Source organism: Eretmochelys imbricata, chromosome 1, assembly GCF_965152235.1.
Source record: "Eretmochelys imbricata isolate rEreImb1 chromosome 1, rEreImb1.hap1, whole genome shotgun sequence".
Taxonomy (NCBI): domain Eukaryota; kingdom Metazoa; phylum Chordata; order Testudines; family Cheloniidae; genus Eretmochelys; species Eretmochelys imbricata.
The window spans coordinates 45,331,302-45,353,385 of NC_135572.1; the positions used below are offsets into that span (position 1 = coordinate 45,331,302).

The 22,084-nt window shown below is 43.7% G+C and overlaps 1 protein-coding gene across 2 annotated transcripts in view; it reads right to left on the bottom strand.

The window, feature by feature from the left end:
* Positions 1 to 22,084, bottom strand: part of ATP8A2 (ATPase phospholipid transporting 8A2) — a 668,324-nt gene that overhangs the window by 582,141 nt on the left and 64,099 nt on the right. Inside the window, exon 2 of one of the 2 annotated variants that reach the window (XM_077809582.1) lies at positions 11,955 to 12,099. In XM_077809582.1, coding sequence (XP_077665708.1) covers positions 11,955 to 12,099 — 145 coding nt within the window. Of the gene's footprint in view, positions 1 to 11,954; positions 12,100 to 22,084 lie in introns of those variants that run through there. The other variant, XM_077809591.1, reaches the window with a different exon arrangement.

The window sequence follows — 22,084 nt, forward strand, 5'->3', positions numbered from 1 at the left end:
AGCATTTGTCATTAGCTAGCTCATGTAACTCCTTTTGCATAAGTGGCAAAGATGACATTTTAGGCTTTTTCTTGACATTTCTTTTTGTCTCACAGAGTTTGGTTACATAAACAAATTCAAATCATCTAGGGCAATAACATTCTGGAAACTTACAACAAAGAGAAGGCTCTGCTTGTATCACATAGCATAATATTTTCATATCAATCATTAAGATATTATACTCCAATGTTACAGAATTATGGTAGATGTAAGTAGCACTTAATGTCATTAATGTTGAACCCCATTTTCAGCTGATTCTAACTTTCTCAGATAAATCCCTTTTGGAGTGAACTATTCCATGAATTCCCAATGGTTATTTTTAAAAGGAGAAAATGAGTAAAATCAGTTCTGCTACTTCTAAATTATTCAAATATGCAAAAAAATACACTTTTTCATATGCTTTGAAAATAATTTTAATGCTATAACAACTCAAAATGGCTATAGGTACTAACTTCAAACTTGTCATTTTGTAGATCTAAGAGGTAAAAAGAAAAATAGGCTAGTCCAGAAGAAAATCAGTTATGTATTTTCATGGTTTGAAGTGTTTTTAAGTTGTGAATTCAAATATGACCATTAAAATGTTTCTACAAGGTTTCTTGCTGAACTTTTTAACTAGAGCAGTTTCTAATACTGTATGCATATGCAAATTAAGGATACCATGGTTAAGAATGTAGCTGCTAAACTCTGTTCCTGAAGAGCTCCTAAACTGTGCAAGACTGCAGTTCTGATCCAGATCAAGGCAATACAAGAAGAGTTTGAAAATTTCCCAAGCTGAAAAGCTCCAGATTTCTCTTAACACCCTCTAATCCCACAGCTCTTCCTTCCCCTTAGTCCCCCCAGGAAATTAAATGCAAAGAGGAAAATACAAAGCTATATCAATGCAACAATAAGGACTGAAAAATCTCACACTCAAAAGACAGGAAACTCCAAAAGCTGACATTGCTCGTGAAACTCTAATTTAACCATGTTGCATCTATTAGTCTTTTCTATTCTTCCTTCCCATGTTCAATTTAACGTTTAACATATTGCATGTATTATAAATGTGCACACCATAACAAATATAAGAGATATAATGTGGCAATATTAACTTTGCTAGACCTAGCATTAACTTGTAGGTGTTTCTGACATATCAGAGAGATAGCCGTGTTAGTCTGTATCAGCAAAAAAAAAAAAAACGAGGAGTCCTTGTGGCACCTTAGAGACTAACCAATTTATTTAGGCATAAGCTTTTGTGGGCTACGTTTTAGCCCACAAAAGCTTATGCCCAAATAAATTTGTTAGTCTCTAAGGTGCCACAAGGACTCCTCGGGGTTTTTTTCTGACATATCAGTTTTTCATTTCCCATCCTTAATGATGCATAAACCATAGTTATTTGTGAATACAATAACTATCTTCTGCTTTCCTAAGCCATCTTTTTATCTAAGGATCTCAAAGTAGTTTAAAAAACTGAACTTCATTTACACCCACAGGTGCAGCATGGTGCAATATGCAGTGTGGGTCACCGTGCCTTGGAGCAATTCATGTTCAAAAGTTTAAAGCTGACTTGGTGGTGCAAAGGGAAAGAACATCAACTCCTCAGTTCAAAGATCCTCCACAGAGCACCACTTGCCACATCTGCTCCCTAAGTAGTGCCCCTCTTCTGAAGCCACACTGGCCAGCTCCAGGGTCCCCAGCAGAGCAAGTATTTTAGGTGTCATGCCCCACTGCAATTCCCTTCAAGATGGGTTTACCACCAAGGGGGCCTGCCATCCTGAACAGAAACAGTCACGGCCCAGGGCTGAATTTAGTCCATTAATAAATTAAGCCCCACTATGCTGCTATGATACCCATTTCCTATGAGTTAAGATGAGGCACAGAAAGTTACGGTCATACTGGTAATTAGGAATAGAATTGGGAATAGAATCCAGGAGTCCCAGACTCTTACTGTAAATCACCAAAGTCAGTGAGTTTGATTCTCTTTTCCAGCTGGAGGAATAGGGGGGCCCTTCTCCTCCTGTTATCAAGACCCCAATTCTGTCTGCTTAAGCTGCCTTTTTGTTTCCCCTATCCTTATGTTAGCTGGACTCCATTTTAGTCTACTCTAACTTATGTCCGGCTGCTCATAGCCCTCTGGCTCTGAATAGCAGAGTGCAGCAGCACTCCAGGATGGGATGGCAGGCCCAGGACTTCCTGATGCTTCCACTGAGAAGATTCAGCCCCCTACCTCATTCAATGCAGGGACGTGCTTTTACAGGTGTGTTCATAAATGAAAGCAGATTCCAACTCAAAGCCCAAAATATGAAACTACCAAAGATGCTTCAAGATATAAGGCCCTATCCAGCAAATCCTTTTATTCAAGTGAGGTGTCCTACTGAAAGCAGTGGAAATAAAAGCCAAGGTGAAAAAAAGGACCAAAAATCCTATACAAACATATCAACCAATTTTCAGATCAAACATATGGGCCAAATTCCACTCTCAGACAGTGGCTTTGGAACAATTTTTTATAGTGGAGGTCCTGAAAGCCCTTGAGCAAAACTGTAAACCCTGTATACAATGGAAACCACTTCCAGCCAGAGGGTGCTGCTGCACCCACAGCATCCCTAGTTCCAGCACCCCTGCTCTCAGAAAGCGTGGAATAAGTCTAGGGTACTAAAAACTCCACTGATTTCATGATTGAACTGTAACATATTTCCCTTTCCACTCCGCATGCTTTGCTTTTAACAATAGTCCTCATGCTGACAGGGATGAATTGAACTCCCTGGGAAGTCCACCTAATGCTAATAAGTTAGCAAGTTATCACTGCAGAATATGCCAAGGCTAATCTCTCTACTACCCCATAAATGGAGCATGCCATTTTCACAGCACTCAAAGCTCCCTTTCTATGTCAGTTTAAGAATAGAAAAGATGGAATGCATAATTCTTACATCAAGATAGCATCAAACAGAATGGATGAAACTGGGAGTTACACTTGGGATAAATCTGGCCAAAGATGGTTATGTTTGTGTATGTTGAGATTTTTTATGACTAATTTTAGTGCAGAGAATTTTTTGGGGGGTGAGAGGTAACACTCTCTTCCAATTAACGTTTTAAAACAAATAAATGGGCAATTGCCACTGTAATATATACACACAAGAGTTAATGTTTATCCCACTTAAGCACAGCATTTGATACAAATTTAATGTAGTGTGATAAATTAATCCTAATAAGATCAAATGAACTATTTCCTTCATATTACAAAGGTAATGCACCTACTAAATATTAATACAAGCCGCATGAAATCCTGTCAGACTGTGAAAATGAAGAGTCAATTACTACCTCATTTACTGATTACCTTTTAATTTTTATTGAAGTATATTATTTGTCAAATCATAGATAACAAACTTAATTTCACAAACAGGACACAAAGTTTATAAGCCGAATTCATGCCTGGTCTATGTCCATCTCTCAGTGGAGTTACACCAGGAATTAATTCAGTGTTCTTGTATCTTTTTATTGTTACAGCTTAATCAACTTTTCTTACTATTCAATGTTATCTGCCAGTTGCTAAGATAATGGTATGAAAGTGTCACATGTAAAAATGTGCTTATACAGGCTATCATCCACTGAAAACACATGCCAATCCTATAAATAATCCATACATTAACAGGAAAATTAATCCTTTTAAAAAATAATGGTTCCCTCTACAGAGCCTAATCCTACAGTCTTCACTTCAGGCAAAACTTACTTCAGTGGGAGTTTTGTCTAAATGTGGATTGCAGGGTTTTGCCCATATTTAGAAATAAATTATAGAATTAAGAGACTGTAACATTGCTACAGAAATAAAAAGTCTATCTCACAAAAATAATTTCAAAGCTTCCTCTGGTAGTGTCCAAGAAGAGAGGTACAAAATAAAAAGGGCTGTACTGAATATATACTCAAGACTAGTGTGTAGCTTGGCATAATGGGTATCAGGTTTTTGAGAAAGAAATGACAGTATTTTTTACTCCTAACTTTGCGCATTCTGGATATTTGGTTAAACATCCTGCCATCCAAGCAACAGGACTGTCCTTGCTGTTTGTTCTCTTTATTTACACAAACCCTCTACAAAAAAACCAGACATAGTTGATTAGTATTTTCAATTATGAATTTATTGACAGCTAAGATGGTTTATGAACCAGAACGACCAGGAAAAGCTGCACAAACTGCACAGAAACAGGGTATTGTTTACAACACAGCCCCATGTTGGCAATGTTTCACTGCAAAATGTCATTGCCACAGTAACACAAACATCTTCTCGCTGACAACAGAAGTAGTGACTATGTACCTAGCCCTACAGTCAGCTGGAAACTTTGAATAAAAAAATATAATAATTGGTTGTGGTAGTTAACTTGGAAATACTAACTGTCCAACAAAGGAAGGGTAGCAGTAACTGAAGTCAGTGGATATACCCCACTCACCTAACTGTGTTCCAGAAGTAAACTGTCAGTTTCTTGCCAACGCTTTTGTGTGTCAGATCCTTATTACAATAAAGGTAAAGGAGCCACACTAGAACTAATTAATGCAAGATAGCTAACTAAAAATACAGGGAGGATTCCACCTTTAAAAAATAGCTTAGTATAGCACAGCATCTTCACTTTAAAGTGATTAGAAACAAACTTCTGATTTTTTAAAGTTAAATTTCTTATCATTAGAACTATGCGTGTTCAGGCTCTGATGAGAAAAAACAAACTTTATTTATACGGTTAATGTATATTGCTGTACCTGTAATCCATTTTTACAACACACTTTTCAAGGTCTTCCTACAAAGCAATGTATAGAAAGAGCCACAATTCAGGCAAAAGCCTAGTTAAACAAATGGCCCGGACCTCCTTCTAGCCCACTCAAATATGCTACATTTCAGTCCACAGAACTCCGATTTGTCTATACTAGGAAATTTTCCCTATATTTCCCTCCATTTCCATTGGTTCACCTCCACCAGAGGTAGAAATAGTGGAGGCAGAAGGGCACATAAAGCCCCGCAGCCAGCACTGTAACCCCCATTTTGTGTGGATCTGCTCTGAGCCATGAGTTTACACCATCTGAAAATCTGGTCTGTGGTGCTTAAAACATCAGTGGACTGCTCCATAGCTGCTATAACTAGTAAAGCTGAATGGGTGGTATCAACAGTGGGAGACTTCAGAAAAAAAAGTAATTCTACTGTACACACAACATGTATGGGCCAAATGCTGGTGGATGTGCTCAGTTTTGACTCAGTCCTTATTCAGGCAAATTCCCCACTTCAGCAAATGGGTGTTTGCTTATGTAAAGACGAAGTCAAAACTGACTAAACACTTATGCAGTTGCGCCAATGTTTGTTGCCTACATTAGTGGAAAAAACAGCTTTGTTTGTACGAAGCCAGGCTGTACTTTTTAAGCATTGGCTTCTAAGGCTGAAAGTCTTCTCTCTCGACCCCCTGCCAGCGCCCTAGACTGCTTGCTGGGGCCCCCACCCTGGCTGAGGGCCTAGGCCCCCTGAACCACTTGTGGCTACCCTGCCTAAAGGTTAAAGCCTTCGACTGTGTGGTGCCCCACCCTGGCTGAGGGCCTGGGCCCCTGAACTATAGGTGGCCCTACCCTGCCTACAGGTTGGGGCTGGATCCTCTAATTTTGTCATTTCCGAAGTGTGTGTAGCAAAGGGGCTTGGCCTCCCTCACACACCACAGCAAGGGAGAGCCACACCTATCTACCTGCTCACAGCATGTATGAGTAGTGCACACTGCTCCATATGGCATGCCTGGCCACCTCTGCAGACTGGTGCAGAGGAAGGTAGAACCATGGTTCCAACTCCTCCTTCCCCATTTTGGGATGGATTGTGCTGCTATGGGCAGTGGCCCTGGGACTGTGTCCTGTCTCTATGCAGGAGTCAATAACGAGAAGGAAGGCTGCTACCACCCTCCTTCTCCACCTTTAACTTGAGTATAGGACTTGGAGATGTACTGGGTGAAATTCACTCCAGTGTAAAAGTCCTGCACAAGGTCCTATCCCCCACTTAAGAAGTGTGTTAAGAGCTAGAGTGATGTCGTACAGCTTTCTGCAGGCTCTCTTTCATCATGGATGAAATTCACCCATAATAAGAGACATTATTTCACCCACCACTGAAATACTTCCACCTCTAGAGTGAAATGTAGCAAGTGTTTAACAATAACAATACATAAGCAAAAAACCTTGAGGAATATTTCTTCCTTGAGGAATGTCAATATCTGCAAACTGCTCTGAAATAGATTAAGACCTCTACATAGTTTTTTGTAGTGTATTAAATTTTTATCACAGGTGCCTTTCAGAACCTGTGATAAAAAAAAAAGTAACAATGTAACATTTCAAAATGTAATGTTGTTCTGAACTCCAATAAGTGCTCTGTTTTCATATACTTGCTTGGCTTTATTCTGTTCTCAGCAGTACAAAAACAATACGACTGGCTATTGTTTCTAACAGTAACCAAGAATATTATTCATTTATTGGAAGCTTAATAACAAAGTCACACATACAAGCACAGAGCTGTTTATTGATGCAGCATTTCACTTTAAGAGGTATGTTGATCAACAGTACATGGAGTACTGCACTTATTGACTTTTTAAATCATATTTTCAACCACAAATCCAGAGGGCTCTGCTAGATCAGCAATGGTACAAGTAACATGGAAAATACATAAAGCTATGGACTCAAGATTTTAAAACATTTTGAGAGTATGAATCACATTTTAATACACAGATTGTCTTTATGACAATCTTCCCCCCATTCACAATCACATAGACCACCTCCTCCCATTTGCAAGTGCATAACATCCCTGTGGCAATTACAGCTCTTGTTTATATGGCAAAAATATCCTATAAGTATTTAATATATGTTTTATTTCTTTTAGTACAGTTTCGGAGCTGGAAATAAGGAGTCAGCACCATGTGATCAAACTGCTCTCTGTCCATAACCAGCAAGTGATCCGTACACCACTGCTTGAGAACCTCTCTAAGACAGCGTTTTTCAAAGTTTGGGTCACGACCCAGTACTGGATCGCAGCATGTCAGGCGCTGGGTTGCTCTGGTCAGCACTACCGACCGGGACATTAAAAGTCCCATCGGTGGTGCTGCCCAGCTAAGGCAGGCTAGTGCCTACCTGCTCCAACACCACGCTGCGCCCCGGAAGCAGCCAGCAGCGGGTCCGGCTTCTAGGCAGGGGGGCCACGGGGCTCTGCACATTGCCCCCACCCCAAGCGCTGGCTTCCTGGCCAATGGGAGCTGGGAGGGGTGGTACCTGCGTGCGAGAGCCAGACCTGCTGCTGGCCGCTTCAGGTGCAGTGAGGTCTGAGGTGCAGGACAGGCAGGAAGCCTGCCTTAGCACCCCTGCTGCACCTCTGACAGGGAGTCGCCTGAGGTAAATCCATACCCCAACCCCACACCCCAATCCCCTGCCCCAGCCTGAGCCCCCCCCAACCCGGAACCCCTTCCTGCACCCCAAACCCCTCATCCCCAGCCCCACCCCAAAGCCTGCATCCCCAGCCCAGAGCCCTGACCCCCTCCTGCACCCCAACCCTCTGCCCCAGCCCAGAGCTCCCTCCCACACCCTGAACCCCTCATTCCTGGCCCCACCCCGTAGCCCTCACCCACACACCCCAACCCTCTGCCCCAGCCCTGAGCCCCTCCTACACCCCAAACCTCTCATCCCCAGCTTTGTTGGGTCATGGGCATCAACAATTTTCTCCAACTGGGCCCCGCAGAAAAAAAGTTTGAAAACCACTGATCTAAGATATATGGATGGCCTTATGGCTGAAGCACAGAACTTGTAATAACAAGAACTCTAGCTCTGTCTGTGCCAAAGCCTTCCTGTGTGAAAGTTACATCACCTCTCTGGATGCCAGTGTGCACACCTGTAAAATGGGAAAAATACTGCCCTGTCTCACAGGGCTCCTTGAGGCTTATGCCATTGTTTGTAAAGCACATTTTTTAAGGTAAAACTGAAGGACCCTGGTCTATTATCTTCTTTCCTGGGATGATTTCCCTTCTGTCCGTTCAGAAGATGACAGTTAATCTCAGTACATAAGAAAAATCTCATCTGCAGAATACCAAAGAAGTCCCACAAGATTCATGTTCCAAGACTGTAAGCCCAAAATTCTGCTCTCAGGGTTGTTGATGGGAGATTTTTACAGGCAGAATAAGCAAAATATTGGAAACAAGATCCACCATATGTATTAGAGAGCAAAATTCTGCCCTTACTGATTATGCCTTTTTTATACACCTACTTGCAGAGGCTGAACCTGCAATCCTGACACAGGCAAAATCATGGGACTGTGTCCAGGCTGTAGGATCAGGCCTACAGTTTGTAAGTATCAATTTAAACAAAGACCGCACCAGTTATAATAGCTGTTGTAATCAGAATTTAGTACTAAAATTTGCCATCAGATCCATAAATATGGCTTTGATCATCTGTTATTTAGTTATCTGGCTGCATCACGGCATTATTACCTAATCTCTGCAAGAAGTACTACTAATTGCAAACCATTAAAAACTGCATTATCTAAAGAACTGAGAACTCAGCATAACTGCTTATTATATTTATTTGTTCTCACTTCAGAGACAGTGGATTTATAGCACTGCTTCTTCCTTTTGCTGCTCCCAGGACACACTTGGAAATGAGATGTTTCATCTCTAGGGGGTTGTCCTGGTAAAATACTCATATAAATCATTAAAACAGCCAAAGTGGTTTTGATTTTATTTTTGTAAGAACAAAAGAACATGCCCTTCCTGAGATTTCACTCAGTCCTTGCTCAAACTCTCACTGAGGTTAGCCCATAGACTGGCCATCATCTAGGACAGCAGTTCTCAACCAGGGATCTTGGGGCCATGTGGGGGGCCGTGAGGAGGTTTCAGGAGGTCCACCAAGCATGGCCGGTGTTCGACTCACTAGGGCCCAGGGCAGAAAGCTGAAGCCCTGCCGCAAGGAACTGCAGCCCAGGGCCCTGAACTCCTCCACCCGGGGCTGACGCCGAAGCCTGGGCAACTTAGCTTCGCGGTGCCCCCTGTGGCGTGGGACCCTGGGCAACTGCCCTGCTTGCTACTCCCTAGCGCTGGCCTTGGATTTTATATGCAGAATAACAGTTGTGGCACAGCTAGGCCATGGAGTTTTTATAGCATGTTGGGAGGGCCTCAGAAAGAAAAAGGTTGAGAACAACCTTTCTCCATTTGCAGACCCCTAAAAAATTTCAAATGGAGGTACAGACTTCTTTGGAAATCTTAGACATGGTCTGCAAAGCCCCACCTGGGGTCCACAGATCACTGCTCTGTGCAGCCCAGTTGGGCTGTGGTGTGATACACAGCGACACTTCCTCAAAGGGAGCTCCTAGGTGACCAAGTGAAATGGGACTGTGCACCACCCCTTAGGATGGTGCAGCGGGCTCTGCCCGTGTATTTTTCCAGCTCTGCCCTTGTGCTCCTGTGCAAGGGACAGCCACAATCTGAGGCACAAATTCTCCTCACACTTCCCCCAAAGTCCTTTTTCAACTGGAGGAGGAGGCATCAAACCCAGAAGGCAACAAGGAATGTGCCTGCTCTTGGTGTGTTTGTAGAGGAGGTAATGAACAGTGGATGTAGGCATCCTCCTAAATAGGGGAAAGAACCTACAACATGCCTCAGCCAGGTCTGTAGTAAAGAAGGCTATAACCTGCATCCGAGGTGCCTCAAGGTATCACAGCAGAATTCCAGTCAGTCAATGTGTGGCAGACACCTCATGGAAAGGGAGCATGAGCTGTGAACACCAAGCTAGCATTTTGACTTATTCCTGGTGGGGGAGTGCCCCTATAGCAGTGTTTTTCAAACTGTGGCTCGCGATCCAGTACTTGGTCGCAGAATGTAAGGCACTAGGTCACGGCAGCTCTGGTCAGCACTGCCGACCGGGCCTTTAAAAGTCCCGTCGGTGGTGCTGCCTGGCTAAGGCAGACTACTCCCTACCTGTTCTGATACTACACTGCACCCAAGAAGCAGCCAGAAGCAGGTCCACTCCTAGACAGGGGGCCACGGGGCTCTGCGCACTGCCCCTGCCCCAAGCACCGGCTCCGCACTCCCAACGGGAGCTGGGGGGGGGGTGCCTCCTGGCGAGAGCCAAGTGGAGCTGCTTGCACACCTCCACCTAGGAGCCACACCTGCTGCTGGCCGCTTCCAGGGTGCAGCGTGGTCCACAGTGCCAGGACAGGAAGGAAGCCTGCCTTAGCAGCCACGCTGCACCGCTGACTGGGAGCTGCCCGAGGTAAGCCTGTGCCCCAGTCCCCTGCCCCAGCCCTGAGCCCCCGCCCCAACCCCTCATTCCCAGCCCCACCACGCAGCCCTCACCCCACACCCAAACCCTCTGCCCCAGCCCTGAGCCCCTCCCACACCCCAAACCCCTCATCCCCAGCTTCGTTGGGTCACGGGCAATGTTCCCTCAAATTTTTGACAGGCCGTACACGCAAAAAATTTCTTCTGTGCAAACCGTGGTGCTTCTGTGCAAATCTTTGTGCGCGAGGTGTTTCACCGTGTGCGCAGGGTTTAGGATCTGTGAGGGAACAGTGATTGGGGCATCAACAATTTTCTTCAACTGGGTCGCCAGAAAAAAAGTTTGAAAACCACTGCCCTATAGCCCAGGAACACCCTGTGTCTGAAGCAAATAAAGAAAGAGACAGAAGAACTGCTAAATAAAAATCTCCCTAGGTAGTACTTTTCCTAAACAACCTTTTCAACATGTACTGGATGGCTCTCAAAAGGCAGCTATGGGCGTGCAACAGTTCCCCAACTACAGTAACACAGTAACAGTAACTGATCTTTTATTATTTATTTTAACCAACCCTCTCTCCTATCCCCCCCGCCCCACTGTATTTCCTTTTTGCATGCAATTTAAGACAGCCTAGGACAACAGAATCTGCCTCTCAAAAACCTACACACTTTGGTCAATGTTCACTTTCTGCCCTTCACCCTGCAATGGTCTACGGGAGACAGAAAGGAGCACAAGTGCTCTCGATAACTAAAAACAAAATTTTCTCAGCCCACAAACAGGCATTTAGCAAGAAGGAAACAGTGAAGTGGAGAAAGTTACAGAAAAGCTAAAGATCTTCCACATTCTACACAAGTTCATCAGAAAGATCATTGGCCATGATCTTTTAATTATTTGGGCTTATGTCCCACACAAATATGTACATTACTGGTATGCTAGCCCAGTTAAACTTGTATTACTTCCTATTACTATTATGTCACTTTTTAAAAAAATCTATAAAAAAGGTATGTCTTTGAAAACAGTTACAAAATGCAAATATGTAGACTCCAGGAGGCCTCTTCCAAACAGTAGGCCTAATTCTGACCTCTCTTGCACCAGTTTTGCCCCTAAGTAGCTCCACCAGAGTTACTTCTATTTTACATCAGGAGAAGTGAGATCTGATTTAGACCTACTATCTCTACATCTCATCCACTATTGCCTTTCATCTTTGGGGCTGCAAGCAAGAACCCTGGGTTTTAATATCACCTGTGATTAGCTCTCACAATTGTGCTCCAAGGAGTCTTGTAATTCTCTCTCACTACTGTGCGAGGAAAAGTTTACCACCTGTAACTGACTCTCTCATTTTTGTGCCACAAAGTGATTCCACTGTAAACGACCTGCCTTTCACTCGTCTCTCCCTCCGCTTGCAGCTCCCCTCTGGGGCTGCAGCCACCCCGAGTCCGCACACCAGCTACTGACCTGACTACACTACCACACATGGGTGTCCAAGAGGCAGAACTTCACCAGCAGGGAGCCGGCTGAAGCATTGCCTCGGCCCCAGGCTGCTCTCCCCAGAGGAACACAGGGACTTGCAGCGTGGCCGGGGTTTTCACGGGCTACCCCCGCCCCGGCGCCGCTTCGCCTGGGGATGAGCGCGGGGCAGGCGCGAGGGCAGGGGGCACCCGCGCGAGGCGGCCGCGCGCTCTTACCTGACCCGGTTGTCGCGGAACTTGCTCTGCTGGGGCTGGTTCAGGTAAATGGTGCGGGCGGCTGCCTCCGCCTGATCCGCTGAGGACGTGGCTCCGGACATCTCATCATCCGCCTTCTTATAGCCCGAGGGGGAACAAACGGGTCCTGCAGGGAACAGCAGCAGAGAGCGCCCGAGTCAGCGAGCAGCGCGGGAGCGACTCAGAGAAGCGGCGGGGACTGGGGGGGGGGGGTGGATGCTGCTGCTGCCCAGTGCACAGATCCCGCCTGTGCCTCGGGCTGCCCCTGCTGGGCTGCAGCCGCTGCCGCCGGCCGCCGCCAGCTCTTGGCCCCGGGGGAGCCGGCTAGCAGCGGCAGCAGCAGCCCGGGCGTTGCACGCCCCTGTGGCCCGGCCCTGTGTGGGCAGAGCCGCGGCACAGAGAGGAAAGCTGCTGCCTGACCGCGGGAGGCACAGCCCCTGCCCTGCTCTCACCGAGGCCGCTAATCATAAACAAAGTAAGGGCGACAAAAGGAGGCACCCCGCCCTGCCCGTCGCAGCCGGTTGAACCCACCCTCCTGTCAGCAGCAGCAGCCTCTGCCGGTCCCCAGAGCCCCTGCACATGATGGTGCCTTAGTGGGTATGGGGGGGGGGGTTAACGGGTGCGTGGATAGACGTGAGTGGGAATACACGAGCTGGGATTGTCCCTGGCAACGGGAACCTCTAGAAAACAACACACCCTGGGGATTAAAGAGGGAGAGGGGGAGAGAGAGATGATAGACTGAAGCGATCTTGCCTTTAGGAGTTTCCTCCCTGGTGTTTAGCCAAAGCAATGGCTGATGATGAATAATGCAAGCTCCAGTGGAAAAAGCGCTCACAAGCACTAGTGTAAAGGAGGCTCACCTAAGGCGATGTACTGGGGAGAGGCTGTAGCAGCGTCTTTCTTGCCAGAGAGGGCTTCCCAAGTATATGCTTCCTCTTGCTGCTCATTTGCTTTAGATAGGGTGACCATACGTCCCGTTCTGGCCAGGCCATTCCCTTTTTAAGCCTGGTCCCGGCCGTCCTGCCTTTTTTTTTTTTTTTTTTTGGGCAAAAGTGAGCATTTGTCCCGTTCGTCTTGCAGACTTGATCAGCTTTGTCAAAAAAGTGGGGTGCAGTGCAGAGGAACATGTGGCGATACCAGCCCTGCATGGGCAGGGGAGGGTTTGGGCCAGCCCCACAGGGTGTACTGTTTTCCCTTTGGGAAATATGGTCATCCTAGTTTTAGGAAGAACACAAATATGAGGGGAAGGATGGTAGTGGGGCTTAAGCAACGGAGTGAGTGTCAGAACACCCGGGTTCTGTGCTTATCTCTTGCCACTGATTTCCTCTGATGTCAGAAAGTAACTGACCCTCAGGATGCCTCAGTTCCCCCCTTTCTTTAAAAAAAAAAAAAAGATATCCCCACACCCATCTCTCTGGCAGGAAGATTGTGAGGTTTAATGTTTGCAATGTGCTTTGGGATCCTTAGGTGGGAAGTGATACAAGTGTACAAAATATTTTATATCACATTTTACCATCCAAATAATAACTTTTCATCTATATACTCCCGCCTGAAACACCAGAATCTGAAAGCATTTTCACAAAGATGGGGATTACTATCCCCATTTTACAAATTTCATTCAGTCTGCACTGGGCTGGGGTTTTTGTTTGGTTAGTTGGGGGGGGGGGGGTGTTCCATTTTTCTGATTACAACTGTGTCAGTTCAACCTGGTTCTCCAAAAGGTGTCATAGCCTTGTATAGACCAGCACTCACACAGCTAAACTGTTGGTAGCTAAAATTCACTAAGATAGACAAGGTCACTGACTTCAATAAGAGCAAGTTCAGCTCTCATAAAAGAGAAAGGTTTCCAAACACACAAAGGTACGGTACAGACAGTCACAATGTCAGCTGCACTATGTAGCTCTATTGGTCAAACCAGCCATTCTAGATAAAAGATAGTGAGAATTTATTTCTTGAGACTCCTTGGCTTCCTGGTGAAGAGTCTGCTCTATTCAACACATGCCAGCTTGAGCATCGTGAGCCTGACCAATGCACACTTAAGTCAATGGAAAGATGCTTACGGACTTTAATGAATTTTGGTAAGGCCCCATTTATGCCCTGATCCTGCAAAAACTTCACCACAATTTGCTTTAGATATGTGAGTAGTCTGTCCAGTGATATGTCGTTCTGTCAATGGGACTATTCACAAGACATGAAAGTAAGCATGCCCATACATTTTCAGAGGATCACGGTTGAATTGTAAAGATGAGGATTCTGTAAACTGGGCTGATGAATATGAATAGAAGCCGGACCTGCTGCTGGCTGCTTCTGAGGCGCAGCGTGGTGTTGGAGCAAGTAGGCACTAGCCTGCCTTAGCTGGGCAGCACCACCAATGGGACTTTTAACGTCCCAATCGGTAGTGCTGACCAGAGCAACCCAGTGCCTTACATGCCGCGACCCAGTACCAGGTCGTGACCCAACTTTGAAAAACGCTGTCTTAGAGAGGTTCTCAAAGGTGTACAGAGCACTTGTACACTCAAATCAGATTCAAAACAAAAATGAACCACCACCCACTTTATGCTCTGAGCTTCATAATCAACATCTATAGCCCTTAGCTTAATTTTACAGTTTTGAAACTTGAAAAAGGTCTTACCATCTTGACCTGTAATTACAGAAACATTTCACACTATAGCGGTATTTCCATATTCTTGTGAATCTGTGTGTATTAACTACAGATAAGACAAAAAAAAATATGTATGGCAAAAATTCATTCATTTGTTCTATCACACCTCAAACCTGATTTATAGCAAAACTACAGGATGTATAGATGTCTGTGTGTCTTAAGTTGTTACACACACTCATAGCCAACAGCTCCACCCCACCCCACCCACGCAATTATAGCCAACAGCCCAGTGGTTAGGGATGTAGTAGACCCAGATTCAAATTCCTGCTCTGCCTGATTTATAGAAGGGACTTGAATTCAGGTCTCTCACTATTCAAAGAATGCCCTAACAGGCTATTGGATATTCTGATGCTGGTGGGGAGGTCTCTCAATCTCGCCTGCTGAAGTTCTTCCATTTTGTATAAACAATTTAATTATTTGTTGGAGCAGCAACTTGAATGTGATACTCCCCTATTCAAGAAAAAAGAAAAGGCGTACTTGTGGCACCTTAGAGACTAACAAATTTATTTGAGCATAAGGTTTCGTGAGCTACAGCTCAGAAGTGAGCTGTAGCTCACGAAAGCTTATGCTCAAATAAATTTGTTAGTCTCTAAGGTGACACAAGTACTCCTTTTCTTTTTGCAAATACAGACTAACACGGCTGCTACTCTGTCCCCTATTCAAGGTGAGTGCCATAACCCAAGTGGTTAGGGCAGTTTCCTGTGACATGAGAAACCTGCTCCAAATCAGACAGAGCAGGGATTTGAATCTGGGTTTACACTTTACAGGTGAGTGCCCTAGCCCCTGGGTATTCTGACACCCCAAAATTCCCAATCTGCCAGCCTCCGACTGCTGTGTGTGGGAGGTCTAATCTGGTAGGCATGCTCTGAAAACACCTATCAGATCTCCCCAGATCAGGGAAGACAGACACAGGAATGCCTAATTTGACAATGCTGCCAGTTTTGTGAGATCCCTTTGTAATTCTTTGCAGTCAGCTTTGGACCTAACTGCCTTGAGTAATTTTGTATCAGCTACAAACCTAGCCACCTCACTGCTTACCCATTTCTGCAGATCATTTATGAATATGTTGAACAGCACTGGTCCCCATACAAATCCTTGGGGGACCCCACTATTTACCTCTCTTCCACTGTGAAAACTGACCATTTTGTTTCCTATCTTTTAATCAGTTACTGATCCATGAGAGGACCTGCCTCCTTATTTCATGACTGCTTACTTTGCTTAAGGGCCTTTGGTAAGGGACCTTGTCAAAGGCCTTCTGAAAGTCCAAGATCTAGATCCACTGGATCATCCTCATCCAAGTTTATTGACATCCTCTAGATTGTAAAGGGAAATCATGCCTCAACAAAAGCTTTGGCACTTTCCCAAACATATCATGTTCATGTATGTGTCTGATAATTCTGTTCTTTACTATAGTTTCAAACAATTTGCCTGGTACTGAAGTTAGGCTTACTGGCCTGTAATTGCCAGGATCGCCTCTGAAGCTATTTTTAAAAATCAGCGTTACATTAGCTATCCACCAGTCATCTGGTACAGAGGCTGATTTAAGCAGTAGGTTACATACTACAGTTAGTAGGTCTGCAATTTCATAATTGAGTTCCTTCAGAACTCTTGGGTAAATATCATTTGGTCCTGGTGACTTATTACTATTTAGTTTATCAATTTGTTCCAAAACCTCCTTTATTGATACCTCAGTCTGGGACAGTTGCCCAGTTTTGTCATCTAAAAGAATGGCTCAGGACTGGGAATCTCCCTCACATCCTCTGCAGTGAAAACCAGTGCAAAGAATTCATTTTGCTCCTCAGCAATGGCCTTGACTTCCTTGAGTGCTCCTTTAGCACCTTGATCATCCAGTAGTCCCACTGATTCTTTGGCAGGCTTCCTGCTTCTGATGTACTTACAGCAAAAAATAAAAATAAAAGTCAGTTTTTGTGTCCTTAGCTAGTTGCTCTTCAAATTCTTTCTTGGCCTACCTTACACTTTTACACTTAACCTGCAAGAGTTCATTATCCTTTCTATTTTCCTCACTAGGATTTGACTTACAATGTTGAAAGGATGTCTTTTTGTCTCTAACAGCCTCTTTTATTCTGCTGTCTACCCATGGTGACATTTTTTGGTCTTCTTTGCGTTTTTTTTATTTCAGGTATACATTTAACTTGAGCCTCTGTTGTGCTGTTTTTAAATAGTCTCCATGCACTTTGTAGGCATTTCACCCTTACGGCTGTTCCATTTAACTTCTGTTTAACTAGCCTCCTCATTTTTTGTGTAGTTGCCTTTTTGAAGTTAAATGCTGCTGTGGTGGATATTTTTTGGCATGCCCTCACCCCACACCCTTACAAGGATGTTTTATTTAATTATATTATGGTTGCTATTACCAACCAGTTCAGTGATATTCATCTCTTGGACCAGGTCCTGTGTGCCACTTAGAACTAAATCAGAAATTGCCTCTCCCCTTGTAGGTTCCATGACTAGCTGCTCTATGAAGCAGACGTTGATGGAGAAGCAGTCTAAGAATTTTATCTCTGCATCCCATCCTAGCATGTGCTAGCACTACCCATACAGATGTTACAGAACACTGGGAATACAGCATGTGAGGTGTGTAGGAAAAAGGCTAATACCTTTTCTTTGCCTAAGGCAAAACTCAGGTTTAAGTCAGGCATAGCAAAAAGGAGCTAACTATACTGGCCTACATTCAACTGTGGGGCCTATCCCCACAAATCACCCCAGACTTGCTCAAAATCACCTCCCCTTCACCCTTGCCTACAAGACACCTTCTGAGACATTGCTTTCACTTACTCCTCACTAAACCACAAGACCACAGTCATGTACACCAGTAAACTGACAATCTCCACGGCAAGAGGACGCCCTCCTACACCTCCACGGACACAACTGACAAAATTCAGTGCTGAAATGAGGCACACATGCACCTTTCAACACATCACAGTAACAGATCTGCCAAGCTACTCCAACAAATCCCTTCCGTATTCCATACAGTGAAGGCAGTTGGAGTGCATGCAGATAACTGCTGGAATTAAAATCTGTGGTGCGCAACACATACAACTTTCTCATGTCTACCTATTATACCACTCGTACCAAACCATTTCCAATGATTACTGCAGCTCTAAGGGGCAAAGTCCAGGTGCAGGGGTGGCGTGTACCTTAACATTGTATTTCTTGGTTTTCAGAGATTTAAGCTTAGCCATTCTCGACATTCAGGAATGCCACTGGACACCCCTGGGCAACTCTGTGTTAATCAAATTTTGGGGCATTATAAGCTCTTTGGGGGTAGGGACTGTCTTTTTGTTCTGTTTGTACAGCCCTAGCACAATGGAGTCCTGGTCTACGATTGAGCTGCCTAGGCAATATGAAAATACAAATAAATAATAATAAATTAGACTAAAAGTTCAGCATGTTTTTTCATCTGCAGATTCTGGGCCATTTTTGGACAGAAAAGAAGCTGTACATATCTGACCTGTGGGGAAAAAGTCTTCTGAAAATCCTTATGATTGGGATCCTGTATTTTCAGGCTGTCACACCTGAAATTGTTCGTTTCATTTCAAACAGTATCATTTTACTCCCTTTTTCTTTATAAAGATCAGTGCCATAAAGCAGCAGTATATGAATAATATAGTTAATTAAGTAGATTATTTCCAAGATAGTCACATTTTACAAATACTATAAATTGCTGTAATGAGCCATAAAGCCAGTGTCTCTTAGACCATGGTTTTTAGTATCTACAGAGGTATGAATTTAAGTTCCCAAGCTCATCTTATGAAGGTGTTATGCAGGTTTGCTTTGAGGACGAGGACTGATAGGTCAGATGCAAAGTAACTGCTTTGTGAAAAGTGTTTGCCCACAGCTGATAGGGTGTTTTTGTCTTTTATTGTTTTCTCAGAGACACTACTTTGGCTCATTATGATTTGTAACCTCTAACCCTCTCTTCATCCTATCACTGTTAATTGCCCCGTTCATTTTAAGCGGTTTCTTGCAATATGTGTGAACCTCTTATGCTTAACAATCTCTCCCACCTTGCATTAACTGTGATACCCTGGTTACCCTTTCCAAACCTGATGCAGAACTCTGTGAAGCTTGAAAATTTGTCCCATCTCACCCACCTTGTGTGTCTCATATCCTGAAACCAGCATGACTACAACAACACTGCAAATTACAAATGGAACAGGACATCCAGTACTGTCTCCAATGATGTGCTAGAGGAGGCTCCTAGGGGTTCCAAAGAGCCTGTTGTTAACTTTTCTACAGAAAATGCAAAGAAAGGTTGGGCTGATTTCCTTGCCTATGATGGAATTTACCCTTGGCTCAAAGGCGCTCTTGAGGAATATTTTTAGGTTTTTGGAATGGAGCAAACTGCATCCAATGGCAGTTATTTTCAGCAAAGTGCCTAGGAAAGTATATTCCACTGGTCCCCTCTAGTTTTTGGTTTTTTGGTTTTTTTTTAAAAAATACATCAAACCCATTTCAAATTATATGTGTATAGATTTTTCTGATTTGGTTTCAGGGCAACTAAAACTCCTGAAAGAGAAAAAAAGTGAGAATATTAAGGGCTAGTTGATCCACTCAGGAGGCCAACTGCAGGTAGCTGAAGCCTACCTCTGGAAGACTGGAATGCTAACAACCTAATGCATCTCAGCAGAAGCTAATATTGAGGTCCTGGTGAAAGACCCCAACACTGGTATTAATTTTAGTGCAAAAAGGTGTTATTTATTAACTTGAATAGTTGAGATAATCAATACTCAAACAAAATGCATAGTAATGAAATTGTACTCGAAACACATGTATGTATCTGAGGCTGCTTACAACACATACTAATAAATAATGAGAAAAGAGTTGAGAAGCATTTATGGTAAAAATACAGTTCAGTATATGTCAGTGATAAAACAGTCTCTCTTGACGTCATCTTCATTCCCATTCAGAGCACATTCCTCAAACTACAAATGAAAGAAGTAGGGCTGTCAAGCGATTTAAAAAATTTCTCACAATTGTCACGGGTTGGACCCTTGGGATGCCACCTGCTATGCTGGGATGCCACTGAGTCAGACAATTCTGGCAGCCTGGGCTCCCTTTTACCTAGCCTTGCTGGGCTAGGCTCCCTAGCCTTTTCCAGCCAAGCACACAGGCAGGGCCGCACCCAGTTGCACAGAGAGACAGAGATCTGCTCTGGGAAGGCTCAGTTTAAGGGGCTTGCTACAGCTCCCAGATGACCACCTCCCTTCGGAATATAAACGCAAAGTTATATGAAATTCGCCCCCTCCCTCAACGTGAAGAGAGGTGCGCACACTTCTTGCCCCCCCGGCCCTGTTAGAAATTACAGAAACTGAGTTTAATAAACAAAACAAATTTTATTAACTATAAAAGGCAGATTTTAAGTGGTAAAAGGGGTAACAAACAGAACAAAGCAGATTAGTAATCAAATGATATCAAACACACAAACTAAGCTTAATACACTAAAGAAACTGGTTACATGTAAGTTCTCACTCTAAATGTGGTTCTAATAATCTTCTTCACAGGCCAGATACCCTTCCAGCCTGAGTCCGGTTCTTTCCCCCAGTTCTGTCTTAGGTGTTTCCAGCAGTCATCTTGGGTGGGATAGCAGGGGAGAACTCATGACCAGGATTATCTCACTCCCCACCCTTAAATAGGATTTGCATAAAGTGGGAATCCTTTTTTTCCTAGTTTGACCGCCCCCCTCCCCCGCTTCTCCTGGAACAGTACAGAATTTAAGATGGGTTCCAGTATCAGGTGACATGGTCACATGCCTCTGTAGAGCCCCTAGAGCCATTCTTCACAGGTTGACCCACACATTCACAGGAAGACTAAGCTCTTTTGCAGTCCATTGTCTCTTGCTGATAGGCCATCAGCACTATCTGGTTTTTTCATTGTTGTACCTGAAGTGTTAGCAGGGGGTGTCACCCAAAGTAACATAGTTGAAATATAGATACATAGTCAATAATCCTAATTTCAGATACACTAATGCTACATGCATACAAATAGGATAATTATATTCAGTAAATTATAACCTTTCCAATGATACCTAACAAGAGTTATCTTGCATAAAACATATCTTAATTATATCATATCGTACCAAAAGCATATTTTCATAAAGAATATGGAGTGTAATGTCACAGCAAATAATCACACTGTTAAATAATAATAGAAGACCATTTATTTAAATATTTTTGGATGTTTTCTACATTTTCAAATATGTTGATTTCAATTACAATACAGAATACAGTGCTCACTTTATATTTATTTATTATAAATATTTGCACTGTAAAAATAAAAGAAATAGTATTTTTCAATTCACCTCATACAAGTACTGTAGTTCAATCACTTTATCATGAAAGTTGAACTTAAAAATGTAGAATTATGTAAAAAAAACCCTGCATTCAAAAATAAAACAATGTAAAATTGTAGCGCCTGCAAGTCCACTCAGTCCTACTTCTTGTTCAGCCAATCGCTCAAACAAACAAGTTTGTTTACATTTCCAAACAATAATGCTGCCTGCTTCTTCTTCACAATGTCACCAGAAAGTGAGAACAGGCGTTCACATGGCACTGTTGTAGCCCGCATCGCAAGATATTTACATGTCAGATGCGCTAAAGATTCATATGTCCCTTCGTGTTTCAACTACTATTCCAGGGAACATGTGTCCATGCTGATGATGGGTTCTGCTCAATAACAATCCAAAGCAGAGCAGACAGACACATGTTCATTTTCATCATTTGAGTCAGATGCCACCAGCAGAAGGCTGATATTCTTTTTTGGTGGTTCAGGTTCTGTAGTTTCCGCAACAGAGTGTTGCTCTTTTAAGACTTCTGAAAGCATACTCCACACCTCGTCCCTCTCAGATTTTGGAAGGCACTTCAGATTCTTAAACCTTCGGTCCGGTGCTGTAGCTATCTTTAGAAATCTCACATTGGTACCTTCTTTGCATTTTGTCAAATCTGCAGTGAAAGTGTTCTTAAAATGAAAAATGTATGCTGGGTCATCATCCGAGACTATTATAACATGAAATATGCGGGTAAAACAGCAGGGGACATACAATTCTCCTGCAAGGAGTTCAGTCACAAAATTTAATTAACGCATTTTTTTTAACGAGCATCATCAGCATGGAATCATGTCCTCTGGAATAGTGGCCAAAGCATGAAGGGGCATATGAATGTTTAGCATATCTGGCACGTAAATACCTTGCAATGCTGGCTACAAAAGTGCCATGCAAATGCCTGTCCTCACTTTCTGGTGACATTGTAAACAAGAAGCAGGCAGCATTATCTCCTATAAATGTAAACAAACTTCTTTGTCTTAGCGATTGGCTGAACAAGAAGTAGGACCAAGTGGACTTGTAGGCTCTGAAGTTTTACATTGTTTTGGTTTTGAGTGCAGTTATGGAACAAAAAAATCTACATTTGTAAGTTGCACTTTCACAACAAAAAGA